Below are 21,615 nucleotides of genomic sequence, written 5' to 3' on the forward strand. Positions count from 1 at the left end.
GGCTATTGTGACGCCCTGCCAGTGGAACGCAGATTTGTAACGGTTTATACTCCGTGTCAGTGGAGATGTGAAAGAGTTTAGGTTCATGGTGGAGTGGATGCCCTATCACTCGGCTAATACCGGAAAGCATATATTCCCGGTAGCGGCGCAACTTTGCACACCCCAATCTGATGTATAGGAAATCGACTTCCTGTGCGTTGCAGTGGAGGCAAAGGTGGGGGTTGGTAACTCCCATCTTTGACCCCTCTGTGTTTTTTCATCCTCCCTCCCTGACTGACGTGCCACACCAAACCTGAAGTTGATTAACTTTTTTAGTGGAAACAGTCATACAGATTCATCAAATGGCACAAAAGTTAATAAGAAAACAAAACAATGCCTTTTAAAGGGAACCTCTGAATTGACCTTAACTACACAGGTGCCATCGCCCCCTCTATTTTTAAATGGGAAATACCAGAACAGTTGGAAAGGGTTTATCTCCTTTCTTTCAGAGGTGAGTTTATTGTTTCTCTATCTTGCCACACGCATCTCACATAGGGTATATTTAGTACATAACTGTCCCTTGTAAATGTGCAAATACAGGAAACCTGTAGCATGTATGTCACAGTATTCTAATGGGGCACTTCTGTGTGTTGTACATAATTCTGTAAGTATGTATGTGTGTGTGAGTATGCATGTTGATTCTTGTCTGCTAATATTGCGACTTCCTATTATGTACCTACATTTTATGTTCAATAAAACAGGCATTAAAAACGAATCACCCCCACAAAATATAATTGTATTATTTCTCCACCTAAATTATACTTTTTCAAAGAAGCTTTCTGATACATTGTGAGTAGTTTGAAAAAGCCCCCTGACTGGAACAATGTGTCCATTAGTAACTGCGACAGAGGTATACGTCTTGGGCGTCAGTATCCCATCGAGTTGGGGATTTGCCCTACCAGAATTCGGATTACTGATCACACACAATGTACCAAACTACCTCAAATTGCGACAGAGAGGTGTTCCATCTACTTATTGTTTTTCGCAGTTGTACAAAAAAAAAGGGACAAGAAAGAATGATTTGAATGAAAATAAACACATTGCAGTGACTTTATTCTTTCACAAAAGACATCCGTTAATAGGAAGCAACACTGTTCTTAAGGACACATTTCTACAAAAATAAAGGCACCTTTTGGGTTGTTGTTTTTTTTGTGCATTTAGTATAACAAAGTTATGAATCTCAGCAAGAGCCTCTGTCATATTCCATAATTTTCACATTTCTACATAAAACTCATAGTTCCCACTTACCATCACTAATGTTTCTTGTTGTAGCCCTTCCACACTGATGATGGCTGGGTCGACTATGCAAAGGCATAGGATATCTTTGTTACTTTTCTTCTTCAGCGATTCTCTCAGTTGTCTGTATTTCTCCAGACTGACCTGGAATTTCTGGCTTAAAAGGCCGCTCTCGTGCTTCCGAGGGGAGGAGAGTGGGATCTGGTACCAGCGCAAGTCCCCAAAAGGTACCATAAAGGTGGTATTGCTGGCACACTTACTGTGAATAGGGCACTGTATTTGAGGCCTATTGCCCAAAAGTTTCATGTCACTGAGAGGAGGCTGTTGAAAACAAGACACATTAAAATCGGGGCCCTTACCCTGGCTCACAGAAGAGCAGACATCCAAGGGCCTTGTCTTCCTTAACTTAGTACATTTGGGCTTTAAGGGATCCATTGGCTGGTGTTTCAGGGGCCGGCTGCCCTTCTTCCGCTGACGAGATTCCACAGTGCTTTTGGTGCCATGTGCTTTTTGGAGCAGGCTACTAGAACCTTTCCTGGTTTTTCTCAATGAACTGCAACGTTTTCTAGGAGGACTGGAAGATATCTTCTGGGTTGGCAGTGACCGAGCTAATTTTGATCGGGGTGTGGATTCAGAGGGCACCAAAGCATGTGCAAAACTGTCCTCACTATTCAATGGTTGAGAAGGAAATAAGCCTGGGAAATCTTTGGGAGGCGCGTTTTCCACACTGTCACCTAACAGAGAATAGAAGGTTAAGGTAAGAATATGCCATGGAATGCAGAGGGCAGGTCATGTGAGGTTAATTATAATGTTTAAAAATCTTAAAAACCTAAAAACGAGTAGAACTAAAGAAAATGCTACTTCCCTTCAGGAACTATCTTTTTGGTGGATACTGTATCTACCTGCAGATTCCTCACCTTTTGAATAACCCCAGGTACCAGAATGCATCCTGAAACTTTTCGTAACTCTTCACTGCCAGTAGGTGGAGCTGGCTTCATCTCAGAGCCAGACGTGTCCTGGATGTGATGTCAATGGAACCATATAGTGCCACCACAGTGCACTGGCGTCAGTTCCCCATCCATTTTTCCAAACCATTAGAGGCAGAGACAAAGATAGTTTCAGTATTATTCTGAATGTGCAGCACCTCAAACTAACTTAAAAACATTTTTAAATTAAAAGGCTATCACCATCCGTCAGAACAGGGATGGGGGCAGGATCAGTGACGAATCTGCGGGGGCAGAGTATCCAACACAGAGGTCATAACAGAAGGCAAGTAACTATTTCTTTAAATGGATACTTCTACCTGCAGATTCCTCACCTTTTGTATAAGATTCCAAAGCATTCTCCCACAGTTGGTGATTCTGGAGGATTTGTCACACGCTTAAATCCTGAAGTACAGAACATGCAAAAGTATCAATCGCCTCACCTCTAAGCCCAAGCAGTAAAGGGTGGCAAAAGTGTTAAGTGATGCCCATGTTGCCGCGCAACAAATTTCAGCTAGAGAGACAACCCTAGCAGAGGTTGAAGACTTTGCTCTGGGGGAATGAGCATGCATTCCCTTGAGGGCAGCTTATACTTGATAAGGCATAACACATTTTCAGGCACAAGATGCTCCAGTATGACAAGGTCCTCTTCTGGACTGCCTTGCCCTTTTTGAGGCCTGTGCACCCAACCAAGAGTGGTTCATCAGACCTGATCTCCCTTGTACCGTTGATGTAGTAACTGGCCCTGCTCCAAGGGTTCAGCTGATGTAAGCTCTCCTACTCCTTGTTGGGACAGAGGATAAAAGGTGGGTAGTGTAATTGAGTGCCCAGATTGATAGCGCTTACCACCTTTGCAGGAAAGCCGCTTTAGTCCTCAAGACCAGCCTTTGAAAGGCAAACTGATACACAATACTTGCGACTCACTGATAAGCCTTGCTGAAGTAATGGTCACAAGAAAAACAGTCTAAAACATAAGCAAATGTAACTGACAACTGCCAAGGAGCTCAAAAGATGCTCCATCAAAAAGTGGTTGGTGGTGATGCTAGTGAGTCGCGGAGTGGAATACCAGAGAAGCGGCATTCTGTGGCAGCCATTGTTGGAGTTCAATGATCGTCAGATAATTGAAAGTGAAATTGGACTTGAACGTGGTGATGTGCAGTGTCATTTTGTACGCATACAGCCATTTTAAGTGTCATATGCCAACCATACACAATTCATGTCGCTTGTACAGGCTGCTGTGAAATGCTGAGTGTCATTTAACAATTATGCCATGCATGTCTAATTTGTGCTGACTGTGCAAACATATATATTACAATGTGAGAACATATTGAATTCGTTGAGCTGATGCATTGTCAAAACGATGTAATTTTCGTCAAATTCCATGTATGTGTGTATATATACCCCCTGGCGACAGCCGGTAGGTAAAATAAACATATATATATAATAATTATTTTTATTAATGTATTTTATTTATTTTACCTTCCGGCAGTCGCAAGTAGGTAGTTATACTTAGTATCATGTTTTCATAGGAAAAGCATTTTTTGACTTGCCTATATCTTTTGCATCGTTTGATGAATCTTCCTAAAAAAACATTTTTTAAGTGCGCAGGTGATTCTTGTGGCTCATGAAAACTTTCGAGGTGATCTGTCAAGCGGGGACCAAGAAAAAAAGGCGGTGGGGGGGGGGAGGGTCAAAAAAGTGCATTTTCTATTTTCATTTCCATAGGAGTTTTGAACATGACTGCAGCCTGAACTGTTGGACAGAATTACACAGAATTTGTCAGAACAGTAGATTTGGTTACGCAGATCACGCTTTCAGTTATTTGGTGTATATCTGTTCAGCAGTTATTGAAATATATAAGGAAATCCAAATTTGCTTATCTGCAATCATGGCTAATTCGCAAACAATAACTAGCTTGTGCAGTGAAATGCAAAGCTCTGATTGGCTGCCAATACTTCAACCAGAAAGTGTTGCAGCCTTCTTGGAAATCAACTTCAGCCAAGTCCCTCAAAAAAGTAAAAAGAATAAAACGGGCAGGGTAAGAATACAGGGTAAAAATGTCATGCAAAAAAAATGCTCTTGTAAAAATTGCCCCTGTATGGGCCAGGTCCTGCGTTTTTTTCTTTCTAAAAAAAGGAGGGGGTGGACGGGGTCATAAGCAGTGCATTGTGGGAGCGCAAGTTATAGTTAGCTCAGGTAATGGTTTTGTACGACTGAAATCTGAGCCTAACTATAACGTCCCTGTAGCCTTTGTTTTTTATCAGTGAATATATATATTGATTTATTATTGTTAACATGTATATGCTTCATACACTGCCATACATACTCTTTGTTTTTTCAGCAATGGAGAACATTTTAATAGAACACAAAGAAAACATTGTACTAGGAATAAACTCCATTTGCTGAATCTGAGTTGAGGACTGTCCCATTCTAATTCATCATGCAATCTTCACATCACCATTTCCCTTCCTACAGTTACCGGGCAAGCCACCAATAAGATGGAAGGAGTGGTTCAGAGCATTTAATACCTATTTAAGCGCTATACCAAAGTTTCAAATTCAAAGTAGAAAGAAAAAGATGACTGCTGGAAAAAAAAATCACTAAATATGGAAGGCCACAACATTTTTAACATTTGCCATTGCATGTGCAACCTGATGAGGAGGAAGAACTGGATGAGCATGAGGAGGCTGTCAGGAGATTTGAAAGACATTTCTTCAGGCCGCCAGACTTTGTGGAAAGGAGGCACACGTTTTTTTTCCAGGGAACAAGGTGCCAGAGAAACCATTGACATGTATGTGGTATCATTAAGGGTATTAGCTGCCAATTGTAAATTTTAACATAAACATAATATAACAACTAATTAGAGACCAATTAGTAACTAAGGGGCTGAACAATGGACTTGAGAAAAGTGTGTGCTGTAAAATGTATTAAAGTGGTGGTAAACCACCACCGCTGAGAAAGAATGTTTTTAACATGGATGATTGTTGATTTTCAAATAGTTTCTTCTAAATAGTGCCCATTCCGGCAAGGCGTATGGAATTCCGTCCACTCATGACAAGGGGGTGCATTACTGATAGACTCTGAACTGGAAACTTCATTTTTAAGCCCTGAAGTGCACCTGGCCGACTGCCCATCAGTGATACTAGGTTAAATATCATATTTAGGTCTCTAAGTTTTCCAGAAATAAACGACTGGTTAAGAATATTATGTAAATGCCCGTGCGATGATCTCTCTGCACAATCCTCCTTACACATACTATTTTTCTGTAAATTTTATCGTAATTCTAGGAAAAGATGGATTGTACCAGTGCTTAAAAAATTAGGACTGAGACAATGTCGCCCCGCATTACTAGCACTACAATTCCTGGATAACGAATATATAATTGCTGCTACTACTGTTTTAAATTTTTTTTTTTAAACTGCGGAAATCAATTACATTGTAAGTGTTATATCTTTTTCCTTCCTTTTAACTTGTATAAACCCATGACATGTACTTTTATGGTATGCTTTTAAAGCATCCGAATAAAGTATTTTGAATTGAATTGAATACTAGTCACAGAGTGTGGTGAGGTCAGCAACTCTCATGGACCCAAATTTGCTCTGTGACATTTAAAGTGAGAGTAGGTGGCAATCCCAACCCTCCAGGTACCTCAGAGGCCTCCCTGCCACCCCCCCAGGATCAGCGCTGTAGAACAGGTGAGTGTTATGTTGTATCTTTTAATTTTGAAATGAGGTTTATGGTTGTTTTCAGTTTGCTTTACTGTTATGTATCTATTGTTGGTATTAATTTATTTTTTGATTTTGGGAAATGGAGATATGTTACATTCCACCTCTGTCTCTCCTGTAGAAGCTTTGTGAATTGGTATTCTATGACAGAAGGTGAGGCTCAAGGGTTAGTAAAGATATAGGTTGGCAGGAGCACTTGCTCAGCCTATCTCTTAACATGAAAGGCAGATGTACACATAGTAACTGCAATTCACTGATAAGCATCGCCACAGTAATAGCATAATGCAGAACAGATTTTATCATAAGCAAATGTAACAGGTAACACTGAAGGGGCTTAAAAGATGCTCCATCTAAAAATGTGAAAACAAGCTTCAGATCTCACTGGGGTATTACAAGGGGTGTAGGAGTATTCATGTGGGTCCCGTCGGAAATCTAATCACAGTCAAGGATTTAAACATCCTCCAAACTGAAAAATGCTTTACAGTGCCCACTGCACAATACTGTTGGGCCAGCAACAGAGCAAAAGGTAGGACCTCCCATAGATGTGCTTTTGGTGGATCTACATTCTGCTCTGCACATCATGTAACACACAGATGGAGTAGGTTCTTTTCTGTAACTCCAGTTCTGTAGTAGGGGTATCTCTGTTATAGTCATAATCTAGTGAATAGTCCCGCCCATGTGCGTGGACCCCGGAGCAATAAAAAATAATCTCTAAAGGTGACAAATCATGCAGACCTGCATACACCTTTAAGAGAGAATTTAATTTAAAGACAGATAATGCAGCCTATACCCACAGGCTACACTGTCCAGTACTTCAACTAGAATTCCACCAACATCCACAAACGGCACTGCCTGTCCAGCTTTTCTCCACATAGGAAAAAACACTGCCTCTACCAGCAAAAGCCTCTGTAATGATAGAGAGGAAGGAGTGGACAGACAAGCCCCATAGGCTGCCATTATGTGGCTTAAAACAGGATACTGTGCCTTTAATAAAACTTTCCAGATTTCCAGAACTTTCCCCAGTATCCCAGAATGCCCAGCAGGTCCCATTTACTTTCAGTTCTTTTTGAAGGCGTAGCACGCCAGACCTGTAGCATTCTTCATATGAATAATTATATCCCTCCACCGGGGAGGAGGGCGGGCGCTTATGACTATAACAGAGATACCCCTACTACAGAACTGGAGTTACAGAAAAGAAACTACTCCTTCTGTAGTAGGGGATCTCTGTGTATAGTCATAATCTAGTGAATAGAATGGCAAGCCCATCCCCACACAACAACAGCGGTGGAGAACACAAGACAAAAAAAAACCACTACTGTGCGAACAAATTTCGCAGCGAAGCCTGCCCAACCTGAGCATCTGCCCTGGCATCCGAGTCCAGACAGTAATGCGCAGCAAAGGTATGGACCGACTTCCAAGTGGCCGCCTTGCAGATTTCTGCAATAGGAATATTGCGCAGCAAAGCCGTCGTGGCAGCTTTGCCCCTGGTGGAATGAGCCTTAGGCTTACCCCCTAAGGTCTTATTAGCCTTTTGATAACACAATTGTATGCAGGACACAATCCACCGAGAAATGGACTGTTTCGAGCTCGCAAGACCAGTCCTGACTGAGCCATAATTAACAAACAATTGGTCAGACCTACGAATATCCTTGGTCTTATCCAGATAAAATTTCAACACCCTCCGAACATCCAGGGAATGGAGAGACCTTTCCGCTGGCGAAGAGGGATTCTGAAAGAACGTAGGTAAAGTTATGGTCTGGTTGACATGAAAGTCAGAGATAACCTTAGGAAGAAATTTAGGGTGAGTACGCATCACAACCTTAGCAGCATGAAATACAGAATAAGGTTCTTGACCACATAATGCCTGAAGTTCACTCACCCTGCGGGCCGATGTAATGGCCACTAGGAACGCCGCCTTCCAGGATAGGTGCTGCAATGAAGCCTTGTGAATGGGTTCAAAAGGCTCCTTCATCAGTCTGGACAGCACCACATTCAAGTCCCAGGAAGGAGAGGGAAGTCTGACGGGAGGAAACACTTTCTTCAAGCCTTCCAAAAAATCCTAGACCACAGGGATCTGAAAGAAGGAAGTCTGTGAAGGGCATTTCCTGTAAGCAGTCAAAGCAGCCAGATGAACCTTAATGGAATGGAAATTAAGGCCAGACTGCGCCAGATGTAAAAGGTACGGAAGGATGACATCTTCCTTAGATGTCGTCGGATCAAAGTTCTTGGACTTACACCAGATACAGAACCTCTTCCACTTGTAAGCATAGGATGTCCTAGTGGAAGGTCGTTTAGACTCCTTCAGTATGTCCATACAATCGTCTGGTAGATTCAGATGGCCATATTGCACTATGTCAGGAGCCATGCCGCCAAACTCAAAGACGAGAGGTTGGGGTGCACCATCCGCCCCCCGAACTTCGTAAGAAGGTCCGGCCTGCACGGCAACCGCATGTGAGGAAGGAGAGACCGGTGAAGTAGGTCCGTGAACCACCACTGCCTGGGCCACTCCGGGGCGATCAGGATCATCCGCGCCCTGGACTGGGACAGCTTGATGAGCACTGCCGGAATCAGGGGAATGGGTGGAAACGCGTACAGAAAGCTGTTCGACCAATCGATCCATAGCGCATTCCCCAGCGTCCCCCGCTGGTAGTACCTGGATGCGAAGTCTCGGCATTTGCTGTTTTCGGCGGTGGCGAACAGATCTACGTCTGGAGTCCCCCACCTTGCGAAGACTTCTCCTAGTACTTCGTCGTTTATGACCCATTCGTGGTTTTCCTGAATCAGCCTGCTCAAGGCGTCCGCCTGAGCATTCTGCACCCCTGGCAGATGCGTGGCCGTAATCGTTAGTCCTCAGGCCAGCAGCCAGCGCCAGATCGCCTGCGCCTCCTGCGACAGAGTGCGCGATCTCGACCCCCCCTGCTTGTTGAGGTAATACATCGTGGTTGTATTGTCCGTCTGTATCAGCAGCGAGTTGGTCTGGAAGGACGGAAGGAAGGCCTTCAGTGCCAGGAAGACAGATCTGAGTTCCAGGAAATTGATGTGGTACGTCGATTCCAAAGCAGACCACTTTCCTTGAATCTGCAAGTCCCCGGAATGCGCTCCCCAGCCCTGGAGAGACGCATCCGTCACGACACTCGTCGTGGGAATGTCCTTGTGGAAGGGAACCCCCTTGAGGAGGTTTTCCGCCGAACACCACCACTTCAGAGACTGAAGAGCATGCAGCGACAGTCGTATCTTGTCGTCCCAAGAGCCTGTCCTTTGATCCCACTGATCCTCAAAGCACTCCTGCAGTGGTCTCATGTGTAGCTGTGCGTGAGGCGTGAGGAAGATACAGGAGGCCATCGATCCCAGTAGAGAAGACACCTTCCTCACTGTCGTCGATGGAGCAGTCCCGAGGTCCTGAGCCTTCCGAAGGAGTGATAACCGTCTCTCCTCCGAAGGAGACACGCTTGCTGACCGCGTATCGATGGAGGCTCCCAGGTACTGTATACACCGGACCGGAGTCGGGACTGATTTGGACATGTTGACGTGTAACCCCAGCTTGTGCAAGAGAGCGCACGTCCATCGGAAGTGATCTTGCGCTTCCGAGAAGGATGAAGCCTTGATCAGCCAATCGTCCAGATACGGGTAGACAAACACCTTGTTCTTTCGCAGATGCACCGCCACCACCGCCATGCACTTCGAGAAGGTCCTGGGCGCCGACTTTAGCCCGAATGGCAGTACTGTGTATTGATAGTGATTGGCGCCGACTTGGAATCGCAGGAACTTCCTGTGCTTCCGTGCTATGGGCACATGGAAGTACGCATCCTGTAGATCTATGGCACAGAGCCAGTCTCCCCGTTGCAGCTGAGGGTAAATCTGGTGCAACGATAGCATGCAAAACTTCTCTCTGCGAATCCATTTGTTTGCCAGTCGCAAATCCAGAATGGGCCTGAACTCGTTCTTGTCCTTCTTGCGAATGAGGAAGAACCGAGAGTACTGACCTCTTCCCCTTTGAGACAGAGGTACCTCTTCTATTCTACCGCCTTTTTTCTCAACAAGATGTCTGCCTCCGCCTGGAGCTCTCTCAGCTGGAACCGAGAGCAGACCGGCGGAATCGCTGGAAGCGGGCTGATAAACCGAAGACTGTATCCATTGCAAACAATATTCAGCACCCACTTGTCCTGAGTAATTTTTCTCCACTCTGCCGGAAAAAGTTGAATGCTTCCCCCCACTGGAGTGGGTAACGGTTGAGAGGGAAGTAGCCGCTCAGGGCCGAGACCCGGTCGGGCCCTTGGTAGTGGTAGTCGCCTGCTGGCCTCCTCTACCCCTCTGGCGCTTCTGGAAGGGCTTCCGGAACTGCTGCTGTTGGTGCTGCTGCTGTCCCGAACCCTGCCCACGCCCTCTGCCCGAAGACCCGAACCGCCTCTGGAACGGGCGCTTCTTCTTCTCGGCCTTCTCCAACCCGACGGCCGTCAGGGTTTCCGCCTCCGCCTTCATGCGGGCCATCTCATCATCCGCATGTTTCCCGAACAGGGTTTCCCCCGAAAAGGGCAGGTTGGCCACTCTGTGCTGCGCCTCTGGTTTGAGGGACGTCAGGCGCAGCCACGAATGCCGCCTCTGGTGGACGCCATGACAGTAGGCGTGGGCGGCCAACAAGGATACATCCGCCGCTGTGCCGATCACCTGATTAGAAACCAGCATGCCTTCGCGCACTGTTTCCAAGAAGTCCTCCTTCCTGTCCCGGGGCAGCAGGTCCGCATACTGCTGCAGGGACTCCCACAGGGCCCGGTCGTAACAGCCCAACAAAGCCCCTGCACTCGCCGCCTTCATGGTGGTGGCGGCGGTCCCACACACCTTCCTGCCCGCAGAATCCAGCCAGCGGCTCTCTTTGTCAGGCGGAACCGTCGATGAAGGGGCGGTCGCATGTTGTTTCCTCGCCGCCGTCACGATGACCGAATCTGGCTTCGGGTCCACCCTCAAAAAGGTAGGGTCCGACTTCGGGGCCCTATACTTTTTCATGAGCCTGGAGGGGGCGGCCTTCGTCACCGCGGGAGTGAGGAACAGCTCCAACGCGGGTTCCACCAGTCCTGGTACAAGGGGCAGTAGAGGGCGAGACAGATGTTTCTTATGAAGTGTCTCGAATATCACGGACGTCGTGGGTGTTGGAACCGTCACCGTGATACCCAACTTTGCTGCCCCTCTCAACAGCACCACTTGGAAAGAGACCAAATCGTCCACCGGAGACACCCTAGTCCCCGGCGAGTCCAACAGCGTCGGGGAAAAATCTCTGGTCGAGGATCACGTGTGCGACCTGGAACTGTGCCTCCTACGGCGTCGTCCTGAGTCCGACGATGACCGTCCATGGCTCCGTGATCTTCTCCTCCTGAGAGAGCGGGAGCGCGACCTCTTCGGCTTTGGTCTGCCCGCCGGCCTAGCCGGTCCCGGAGACCGCGGGCGTCGTGGCTTCGGAGTCCCCTGCGGCGGAGTCGGGTACCTCGGAAGGGAAACCGACCGCGGGGGAACTGCCGGCAGTCCCAAGGGAGTGCGTGGTAACGACCGAGGTGGGGGCGGCGGAGGCAGTGGCCGCGGATGTGGAGGCGGTGGTGGAGGCGGTGGTGGTGGTGGAGGTGGTGGTGGTGGCGGCGGTGGCGTTGGCGGTGGTGGTGGAGGCGGAGTCGGAGGTGGAGGAGGCGGTGGCGTAGGCCTCCGAGGAGGCGTATACACCACAGAGTACACCGATCCCGATGACTCTCTCTTCCTCGACGTCGATCTTCGCCTCGACGGCGACCTTCGCCTCGACGGCGACCTTCGTCTCGACGGCGACCTCCGTCTCGACGGCGATCTGTGCCTCGACGGCGATCTCTGCCTCGACGGCGATCTCTGCCTCGACGGCGATCTGTGCCTCGACGGCGATCTGCGCCTCAACGGCGATCTTCTTGACCTCGAGCGTCTCGACGTCGATCTTCTCTTCGACGGCGACCATCTCCTCTTCACCGACGGCGAACGGCGATCTCCCCCCGACGGCGAGCGCCGACGCCGGGTCCGATCTCGACGCTGACTGCTGGAAGGCGCCGTAGACGGCGTCGTCGCCAAAGACGCCGATGTAGTCGACGGCGGCCTATTCAGGTCCCTCGACGTCGGCCGCCGACGCCGCTTCTCCCCAGAGCCCTGGGGAGACGGCAAACAGATGGTGGTCATCCTCCTCGACGCCGCCGTCGACGCCCTCGACGTCAACGGGGAGTGGGAACGCTTACTGGTCTTCCTGCCCCTGGGGAGCCCCCCAGAAGCCTCAGTATGGGCCAAATCAGCCCCTCCAGACCCACCTGGTGCCTTCAGCCTTCTCTCCTCCAGGATTTGAAGCCTGATTTTCATTCTGTCCCTCAGGGTCCTGGCAGAGAACGAGTGGCAGATATCACAGCCTTCAGGCACGTGGGACTGGGGAAGGCAACCTATACACACCTCGTGTGGATCAGTTTTAGCCTTCTTTCTACCACATTCCGGGCACTTGTCGAACAAGCCAGGCATGTTGACAGTACCAGCCACTAAGCACTTGAAAAAGTGACAAAAATTGACAAAAAACTACAATAAACCCTTGAAAAGGGGAGAGCTCAATGCTCCAGGGTCCTGCTAGCAGGAGCCGGAAAAAAGAACTGAAAGTAAATGGGACCTGCTGGGCATTCTGGGATACTGGGGAAAGTTCTGGAAAGTTTTCTTAAAGGCACAGTATCCTGTTTTAAGCCACATAATGGCAGCCTATGGGGCTTGTCTGTCCACTCCTTCCTCTCTATCATTCCAGAGGCTTTTGCTGGTAGAGGCAGGGTTTCTTCCTATGTGGAGAAAAGCTGGACAGGCAGTGCTGTTTGTGGATGTTGGTGGAATTCTAGTTGAAGTACTGGACAGTGTAGCCTGTGGGTATAGGCTGCATTATCTGTCTTTAAATTAAATTCTCTCTTAAAGGTGTATGCAGGTCTGCATGATTTGTCACCTTTAGAGATTATTTTTTATTGCTCCGGGGTCCACGCACATGGGCGGGACTATTCACTAGATTATGACTATACACAGAGATCCCCTACTACAGAATCCACTTTTCTGAGTAAACAGATTATGTTGAGGGTTGGTGCACTGACAATAAGACGTTGAACACCTCCTGAGGCAGTTGGAAGGAGCTCAAATACCCAAGCACAATCTCCAGGCATGAAGATGGAGGCTCTGGAGGTTGGGGCGCAGAACCTTTCACCCTGACTTGGAAAACAGGTCCACTTTGAGAGGTAGATGGGTCCATTTTGAGAGGTAGATGGAGCGAGAAACACAGGTAGTGTTCACTTAGGTCTGTGTACCAAACCTTTATTGGCCAGTCCGGGACAACAGAATCGGTTGAGCCTGGTCCTGGAGTATCTATCTGAAGACCCGAGGTATCAGGGGATATCCATAATGAATTGGAAAATTTCACCTAAACCAAAACACTCCGCCCCCCCCCCCCCCCCCCCCCAGTGCTCCCTGCAACAGATACTGGAGGGCACAGAACTGAAGACAATGTGCATTCACGTGAGTGACAACAAGATCCACCAGGGGCTGCTTCACAAAGCAAAGATGGTCTGGACCGTTTCCAGATGGAGATTTCGCTCACTGCCAACAAGACGATACTGACTCAGGCTGTCAGCTGTGGTGTTTAGAGAACATGCTAGGTGGTAGATGGCAAATCAGATCACGTTTGCGTACCCAATCTCATTGTCTGCATATAGAAAAGGAGACACCCCACTCCACCCTGTTTGTTGACATAACACATCATGGTCGTATTGTCCATCAAGTTATGGACAGACAGGACACGAAAGGATAGGAGGAGAGTTATGCGAAATGCCCACAGTACTAGCAGGTTGATGTGAAGAACTAGCTCTTCTGAAAATCTAAGGCCCCTGATTTTCCTTTGTCCAGATGTGTGCCCCACCCCAGGGTGGATGCGTCAGTCACTACTGTGGCCACTACTGGAGGAGGGTAACAGGACATCCCTTGTGATAGGTGCTCCTCTACCAACCACCAGCACAACTTTGCCGCAGTGTCTCCAGAATACCTGATGGTGTCTGACAGATGATCTCCATGCTGGAAACACTGCCACTGGAGAGCCCTCATATTCCAGCCTGCATATGCGATCAACAGAATGCAGGACAGCAGCAGACCTAACAGGTGAAGAACGTTCAAGACAGAAATCATAACCAAATATGCAGAGTCCTCTTTGGAGGAAGAAAGGCTCTTGGGATGTTGTATCCAGTACTGTGTGTATAAACAAGAAGTGCTGACAGGCTCTATGTGAGATTTGGGTATATTGATGAAAACCCCACATAGAACAAAATGCTGTTGCCGTAAATAGTCAGACACTAGATACAGCAAGCTTCCCTTGAGCATCCATTTGTTGAGGTACGGACACACTGAAATCCCTGACCTTAGTAGATGTGTCACATCCACCGCTATGACCTTGTAGAATACTTAGGATGCCGATGTTAGCCTAAAAGGAGCGATCACATACTGGTAGTGTGTAGAACCTACCACAGATACTTATTGTGCAACTGCAAAATCAGTATGTGGAAATATCCACCCGGCAAGTCAACAGACACCATCCAGTCTTATACTTCCAGTGCCAAAAATACCTGAGCCAGGAACATCTTATGCTTTTCTTTGCCCAGATAAAAGTTCAACAACCTGAGGACTAGGATTCGACAACGACCCGCGTCCTTTTTGGGAACCAGAACGTACCTACTGTGAGAGAAACTCAGCGCTCCTATTTGCAAAAGGGCTGCCACATCCTTTTGCAGAATCCAGAAATGATCTTCTGACTGAAGGGAATGCACGTAGGGATTTGGAGAGGTGCCTGCAGGCAAAGAAAGGGCACACCCCTTTCAATGATCTGCATGACTGACTGGTCTAACAAAATGTGCTTCCAAGCCTGCACATGCTCACATAAGAGAAAACTAAAGTGGCCTTCAAAGTGATGTGGTGGGGGGTGGGGAGGAGGTTTCTGAGCCTCTGTGCGCCTTTTCTTTTGCTGCTGCTCAGACTCTGGGGAAAGGTAAAACCTATTGAGAAGCCTTGACATTTCCTGAACTGCTTGTAGTCTAGGCTAGAGACCCAGTATTTTAGAAGTCAGTCTTTCTACCTTAAAGCTCTTCCAGACAGTTACGGTCTTATACCCGAACAAGGGAGAGCCATCAAATAGCATGTCCATTAGGATCACTTGCACACACTATGAAAAGTTGGTGGACCTTAGCCATGCATGCTTCTTCAGGGTACAGAGGAGCCCATGGACCTAAGCCAGAGTTCACTCTGTTCAGACCTGCCTGGAAGCGTCCTGGCCATTCCTCACCACCTCATCAAAATGGTTCTGTAAGTGTTCTGGTAAACTAGTAACTACCATATTTTCCCCTGCTACAATGTATAGTTGGTATACGTGGAGAGCAGGCATGCAGTGCTCATTTACCACAGGGCTAAACCGCTGGCAAAAAAAGTTATTCTTTGCTGTCTCTAATGTTTTAGATTCCCTACTCATTCGAGCCAAGGGGAAAGATCCTGGATTCTGTCTGGTGCAAAACGAGGCTTCCAACACCAAACTCTTTGGGAGCCATGGGCTGAGAGGAAGGCAGGATCACCTTGAGACAGTGTTTACTGCCCATCAACCAACTATTTAGGGCCTTGAGCACAGGGGGGGTTTGTGTCAAGCAGCGTTCATGGGATCAAACAATGCTTCGTGAAATGGAAGTAGAAGCTCCAAAAATGTCAGAGTGGGCTGCAGGACCTCGTTGGGGATTATGGACTTGGCCTCCACCACAAGCAAGGGTAGCTCTAACACTTCTGCTGTCTTCCTCAGCACACAGTGAAAGAAAGTTACTTCTAGGGAATTATGGGGATGTGTCCAGCCAACTTTCATTTTGCAAAACTGGGTAATCTGCAGTGTCCTAGGAGGCAGGAGGTGCCTCTCTGCCATTGTCATGGCTGCCTCTCTGCTACTGCCATAGTCATGAGGCACCACTTCAGGCATTTAGATGTTATATGAGTATGTAATATGCACTGAGACCGCGCTGATCACCACCACTGACGACATCAGAACACTCCTCAACTGGGGCGAAACCATGACCCTGATCCTCCTTGAACTCTCCACTGCGTTCGACGCAGTCGCTCACAAAACCCTCATCAACAGACTCCACAACAAAGGCATACAGCAAAATGCCCTCAAGTGGATCGCCTACTTCCACACAGGACGCACACAGAGCATCCAACTGCCTCCCTTCACCTCTGCACCAAAAGACATTATATGTGGCGTACTACAAGCATCATCTCTCAGCCCAACCCTGTTCGACGTCTACATGACTCCCCCTAGCAGACATCGTCCGATCCCACAGACTCAACATAATCTCCCATGCAAATGACACTCAACTGATCTTCTCCCTTGCTGAGGACTCCTCAAACACTCAAGCCAACTTCTGCAAAGTGATTACCAACGTAGCTTCCAACTCAGCTCCAAAAAACCCAGAAGTGCTGATCTTTGAGAAGAACACCTCTGCATGGGACGCACACACTCCCTGAATCCACAGCAGCCACACCTTCTCCTACATCACTGCCAAGACCTGGAGCAACCTTCCCTCGAGCTCCATACAGCCCCTTGCTTGAAGATTTAAGAACAAGACTCAAGACCTGACTCTTCGACGGAGATACAGTGCCCAGTTACACCTAGGGATGACAATGTTGTGCTCCACAAATGCGGTTTGATTGAATAATATGAGTTGGATATGAAGATATCGACAATAGTTTGCCAATATCTTTGGCGTGGTGAACACAGGTTGGGATTCCCTCTTGACCCTGGTCTTTTTGGCAAGTAAATAGACATTTTACCCCGCACACTTTTACTCCGCGTGTCATTACCCCGCAGTTTTTACACCGCAAAATCTTTTACAACGCAGGGCTTTACAACGCAATCCATTACAACGCATTCCCCATTACAACACAATTTACTATTCTAACTCCACAGGGGCATTATTTTGGGGATTTCATTGAAATAGTTTGAGGTGTAAAGCCCTGCGTTGTAAAAGATTTTGCGGTGTATAAAATACAGGGTAATGGCATGCAGAGAAACACATGCTAGGCAAAGGATTTTTCCCAGGCAAGTCTGCGAGTCTCCCTCCTAGGCCGTATCGGATAGCCTTAGCTATTGATGGTTGATCCTGTGAAGGAACAAACATTGGATGTGTAGTTGGTGTCTGCTTCATCAGTGTTAGTGCTGGTACTGGCACTGATGAAAGGGCCACTGGCGAAGAGTTTGGCTCCAGAAAGAATCGGGCTGATACAAGAGTTGTTCCATGAGGAAGTCCCTGGGATCCAATGGCGGAGAAGGTGGGCCTCCTGGCATATATCTGAACTGAGCCCCAAGCCCTGTAGTGTGCCAAAGGGGGCTGCCGCATTTCTGAATAACGGCATGATGGCATGGAGGAATAGAGTTGGGTCTGTGTCTGGGGGTGGGAGCTAAAACAAAATGGGAGCTGGCCATGAAGCCAAGGTGGGGATGGGCAAAGTGCTTGGAATAGGCACTAAGTAAGGTGCCAGAGCTGGCACTCCTTGGTGGAGCTCTGGCTCTGAGGACAGCGCCACTTGAGTATGAGAGCCTGAAGATGACCTACAAAGGTATCTCAAGTGACATAGAAGGGAGTTGTCATCTCTTCTTCTACTCTATTAGTGCTTTCTCTTTTTATCCTTGGATAATTTGGAGGATGGAGGAATTTCAAGATTTACCTCAATCATGATCGGCATCATGTTTGTCTTTGTTGCATGTGTGAGACATGAAGAGTATGACCTTTTGCTCCTTGATGGCCTTGGCGTGCACAAAGCTGCATTTGTAGCACAACTTCGAGCTGTCCTTCTGCCACAGGCACAGCTTGCGGGGGTCAGATATAGAAAGCAAGGTCTGAACCCTGATTTCTTAGTGGGAGACATCCCTGAGCATTTGCCAACTGCCAAACTTTGGAAAATTGGGAAAAACTCATGGAGAGCAGCTCTAGATCTGTGTCAAAGGGTACGGAAAAAAGGTCCTGGAGTCAGTGCGTTGGCTAGAGCTATACGAATCCAGTGAGGTCACACCTGCGATGCTTCCGGCACTAGTGCCACCAACTGGCGTACCAGAGCTAAGACAAACATTTCTCGATCAGTCCTGGTGACTGTGGATGTTCACATGGTGAGGAATTTGCAGGTACAAGTATACATCAGAAATCAAGGGCTAACTCCAAACCAGGATTAGATCTACTTGAGGTCTCGAAAAAGCTAATTTATGGCTAACCTAAAGACGTACCACAGGATGATTCATGGCATTAATAAACAACATACCTATGTTCAGTATTAATCTGTCTGGAGGATTCTCTTTCTACTAACAGATTCCTAGGCACCAGACTGGATCTGAAAACTTTGCAACAGTTTTCCTGCACAGGCAGATGACACCACAACCCCCATCTCAGTTACGATACCACCTAACATAACATCAAAGAGTCATACAAGGTACCGCCATGGCGCACCAACATTAGTTTCCCATACATTTTTTCCACACCCTCTATATTTATTATTTTATTTTTATTTATAGAGTTTTATATAGCGCGAACGTGACCCTTGGGTATCAGAGCGCTTCACAGTTACATGAGGTAGGTTTGAGATACAGCTTGTATATCAGCATTAACATATATATATAATATTCCTGTACATGTCTATCTTCTCGGTATCAAATAACAATTTTTGGAACTGATTAGTGTACAAGGTGTAACAGTATTCCTATACAAATGGTTCCGATGTGTCCTTTTTCCGTGATTTCTACATCAAAACGAGTCCCGAGTAGTACAGTACCGTTAAAGACTATTCTCAGCTTAACTGGTGACTTTATCTTTACATACGTTGTTCTGTGTTCGTACCACCTATATCACAATGCTGGTGATGAACAGTCTTGCCTAAGGAAGGAACTTGCTCACTAGGAAGATCTTCGCTTGTCTCTTGAATGTTGCCATGTCTGGAATTTTTCTAATGTTTGGTGGGAGTGACTTCCAGATTCTGGGGGCTGCTTCGGAGAAAGCTCTCTCATACGTTTTCTTCTTCCGAAAGATGGGTGGTTTCAGCAAAAGCTCTCTGGCACTCCTGGCTGGTCTGCTTCCTCCTGATATCTCAATTTTCTGGGCTAAGTACCTTGGTGTTTTGTAATGGAGCGCTTTGTGGGTAATTCATGCCAGTTTAAGTTGTATTCTGGCTTCGTATGGTAACCAGTTTAAAGCTTTCAGGTGTGGGGAGATATGGTCGTATTTCCTAGATCCGGTAATAAGTCTTGCGGCCGCATTGAGACATACTTTTAGTGGTGCTATGGACATTTTTGATAGACCTACTAAAGTTGTACATCCATATTCAATCCTTGAAATAACTAAGGACTAGACTGCCAACTTGAGGTCTGCCATAGAAATGTGTGGTTTCACTTTTCTAATATAGTTCAAGTGAAACCGGGCACTTTTTGCCATTGATTTCATGTGGGTTTTTATGTCTAGGTTCTTATCCAGCGTGATTCCTAGCGATTTCGCTGAGTCAACTAGAATAGGGGTGCAGTTTAGTGCTGTGATCAGTCTGGTCCATTCCTTCACTTCGGTGGGGTTCTTTGGTGGTGAAATTAATAGGAATTCCGTTTTTTGTAAATTTAGTTTCAGATGATTGCTAGTTAACCAGTGTAATGATACTTTTAAGGCCTCATTCATTAACTTGATGTCTTCCAGTGACTCGATCTTGATGTAGATCTGCGTGTCATCTGCGTACATGTGATAGGATATGTTTGCGTCTCTGAGAATTTCTGTAAGGGGTTCGACATACAGGTTGAATAGTGACGGAGATAGTGTTGATCCTTGAGGGACTCCAATTGAATTCGGGCATGATGGGGATAGCGTCTGATTGACCAGGAATCTCTGTGTTCTATTCTGAAGGAAGGATTCAAACCATTTCAAAACATTTCGAGATAGACCCATCCAGTCATGAAGCCTGGCTAGTAGTTTTTCATGATTTACCGTGTCAAATGTAGACGACAGGTCAAGAAGGACTAGTAGACATGTTTGATTACGATCTAGGGCCTGTAGCGCATCATCCACTATGTGTAGGATCGCTGCTTCCTTACTGTGGCCTGTTCTGAATCCCGATTGGCTGTTGTCCAGCAGCTTGAAATTAGCGATGTGATGGCTCAGTTGATTTTGCACACATTTCTCATTTAGTTTGGCAAGTAATGGGATATTGGTTACTGGGCGACAATTATTTGACTCTGCCGGTTTTTTGATGATGGGGAGGACTTGACCTGTTTTTATGCATTCTGGAAGGATGCCTTGAGATAGTGAGGCATTTAATATTTTTGTCCATATTGGGACGACGATATGGTTGATTCTTTTTAGGCATTTAGAGGGGAGTGGGTCATTGTAGTGGTTATTAGGTTTGATATCCGCGAGAGTTTTGGCAATGGTATTCTGGTCATATAACTTGAAGGTTGCCCATTGTGCCTTGTTTTTCACCCTAACATGATCGCTTGTCGTGGTAGCATTGTTCAGTGTGGGTGGTTGTCTCGTAAGGTTGTCGGCTGCCATCCTGAGCTCTCTTTCTAGCGTGTTGGCTTTGTCGGTGAAGAATGTTGAGAATTCTTCGCAGCTCAGTTGAGTTTTAGTAGTTTCTTGGGCAGATTTGGCCAAATTATTGGATTGTTGCTTTAACATCTCGAATAGTTTCCGTGGTCTGTTTTTGGCTAAAGAATTCCTTTTTGGAATTGAGGACCCTTTTGTTGTATTCGTTTCTGATTTTTCTGAGAGATTTCAACTGGGGGGATGAAGGGTGCTGTCTCCATTTTCTTTCTGTTTCCACATTCATTCAGTGTCCCATTAAACCATGGGTTTTTATCTTTCTCTGTGACTCTTTTTAGTTTCAGTGGCATGGCATGGTGGCATGGTGGAGTTGACTACATTCGTCATTGACGTAGTGTAGTGATCCGTGAGTTCATTCACATTCAGCAAGTTGTTAGGCAGATTTAGGTCCTTCTCACATCTTGCTATTAGTAGCTGAATATTAGGATCTTTAGTGTCCCGAGTCCACTTTTTGAGTTTGATAGGCTGCGTGGTCTTTTTCAAGTTGGGTATCAGGAAGGTTATGGCATGGTGATCCGACCAATCGCAAGGAACAATTGAGTGGATTGTAGTATCCCTGATTCTCGAGATTATCCAGTCTAAGGTTTCCCCTTTTGAGTGTGTTGGCTGTGTGCAGGCTTGGGTCAGGTTTAGATCTGTTAAAAAGTCTTTAAGTGCATTGACCTTTTTGTCATTATTGTCGTCTCAGTGTAAATTAAAATCACCTAGGAATATGTTATTACAGTGAATGTTAGGGTTAGCCGTGATGATCTCCATTAACTGGCCTATGAAAGCAGCATTATTTGCTGGTGTGTGGTAAAACGCATGAAGGTTGCACCTTTGATTATCTGCAGATCTTAAACTGAGACAGAGGTATTCACAGGATTCGAGTGGGCCGGATTGTATTCGGCTGACCTCTATATCCGATCGGTTAATGCAAGCTATACCACCTCCTGTCTTTTCTAGTCTGTCTAATCTCACAATATTATAATGAGGGGG

The 21,615-nt window shown here is 46.7% G+C and overlaps 1 protein-coding gene across 1 annotated transcript in view; it reads right to left on the reverse strand.

Moving 5' to 3' along the window:
• Positions 1-1,062: 1,062 nt before the first annotated feature.
• LOC146784243 (uncharacterized) overlaps positions 1,063-21,615 on the reverse strand; it is a 447,745-nt gene continuing 427,192 nt past the window's right edge. Inside the window, exon 5 of the mRNA XM_085634738.1 lies at positions 1,063-2,009. Within this exon, the coding sequence (XP_085490864.1) occupies positions 1,252-2,009 (758 nt within the window). The 3' untranslated portion in view covers positions 1,063-1,251. The remainder of the gene's footprint in view (positions 2,010-21,615) is intronic.

Source organism: Triturus cristatus, chromosome 11 (genome assembly GCF_964204655.1).
Source record: "Triturus cristatus chromosome 11, aTriCri1.1, whole genome shotgun sequence".
Taxonomy (NCBI): domain Eukaryota; kingdom Metazoa; phylum Chordata; class Amphibia; order Caudata; family Salamandridae; genus Triturus; species Triturus cristatus.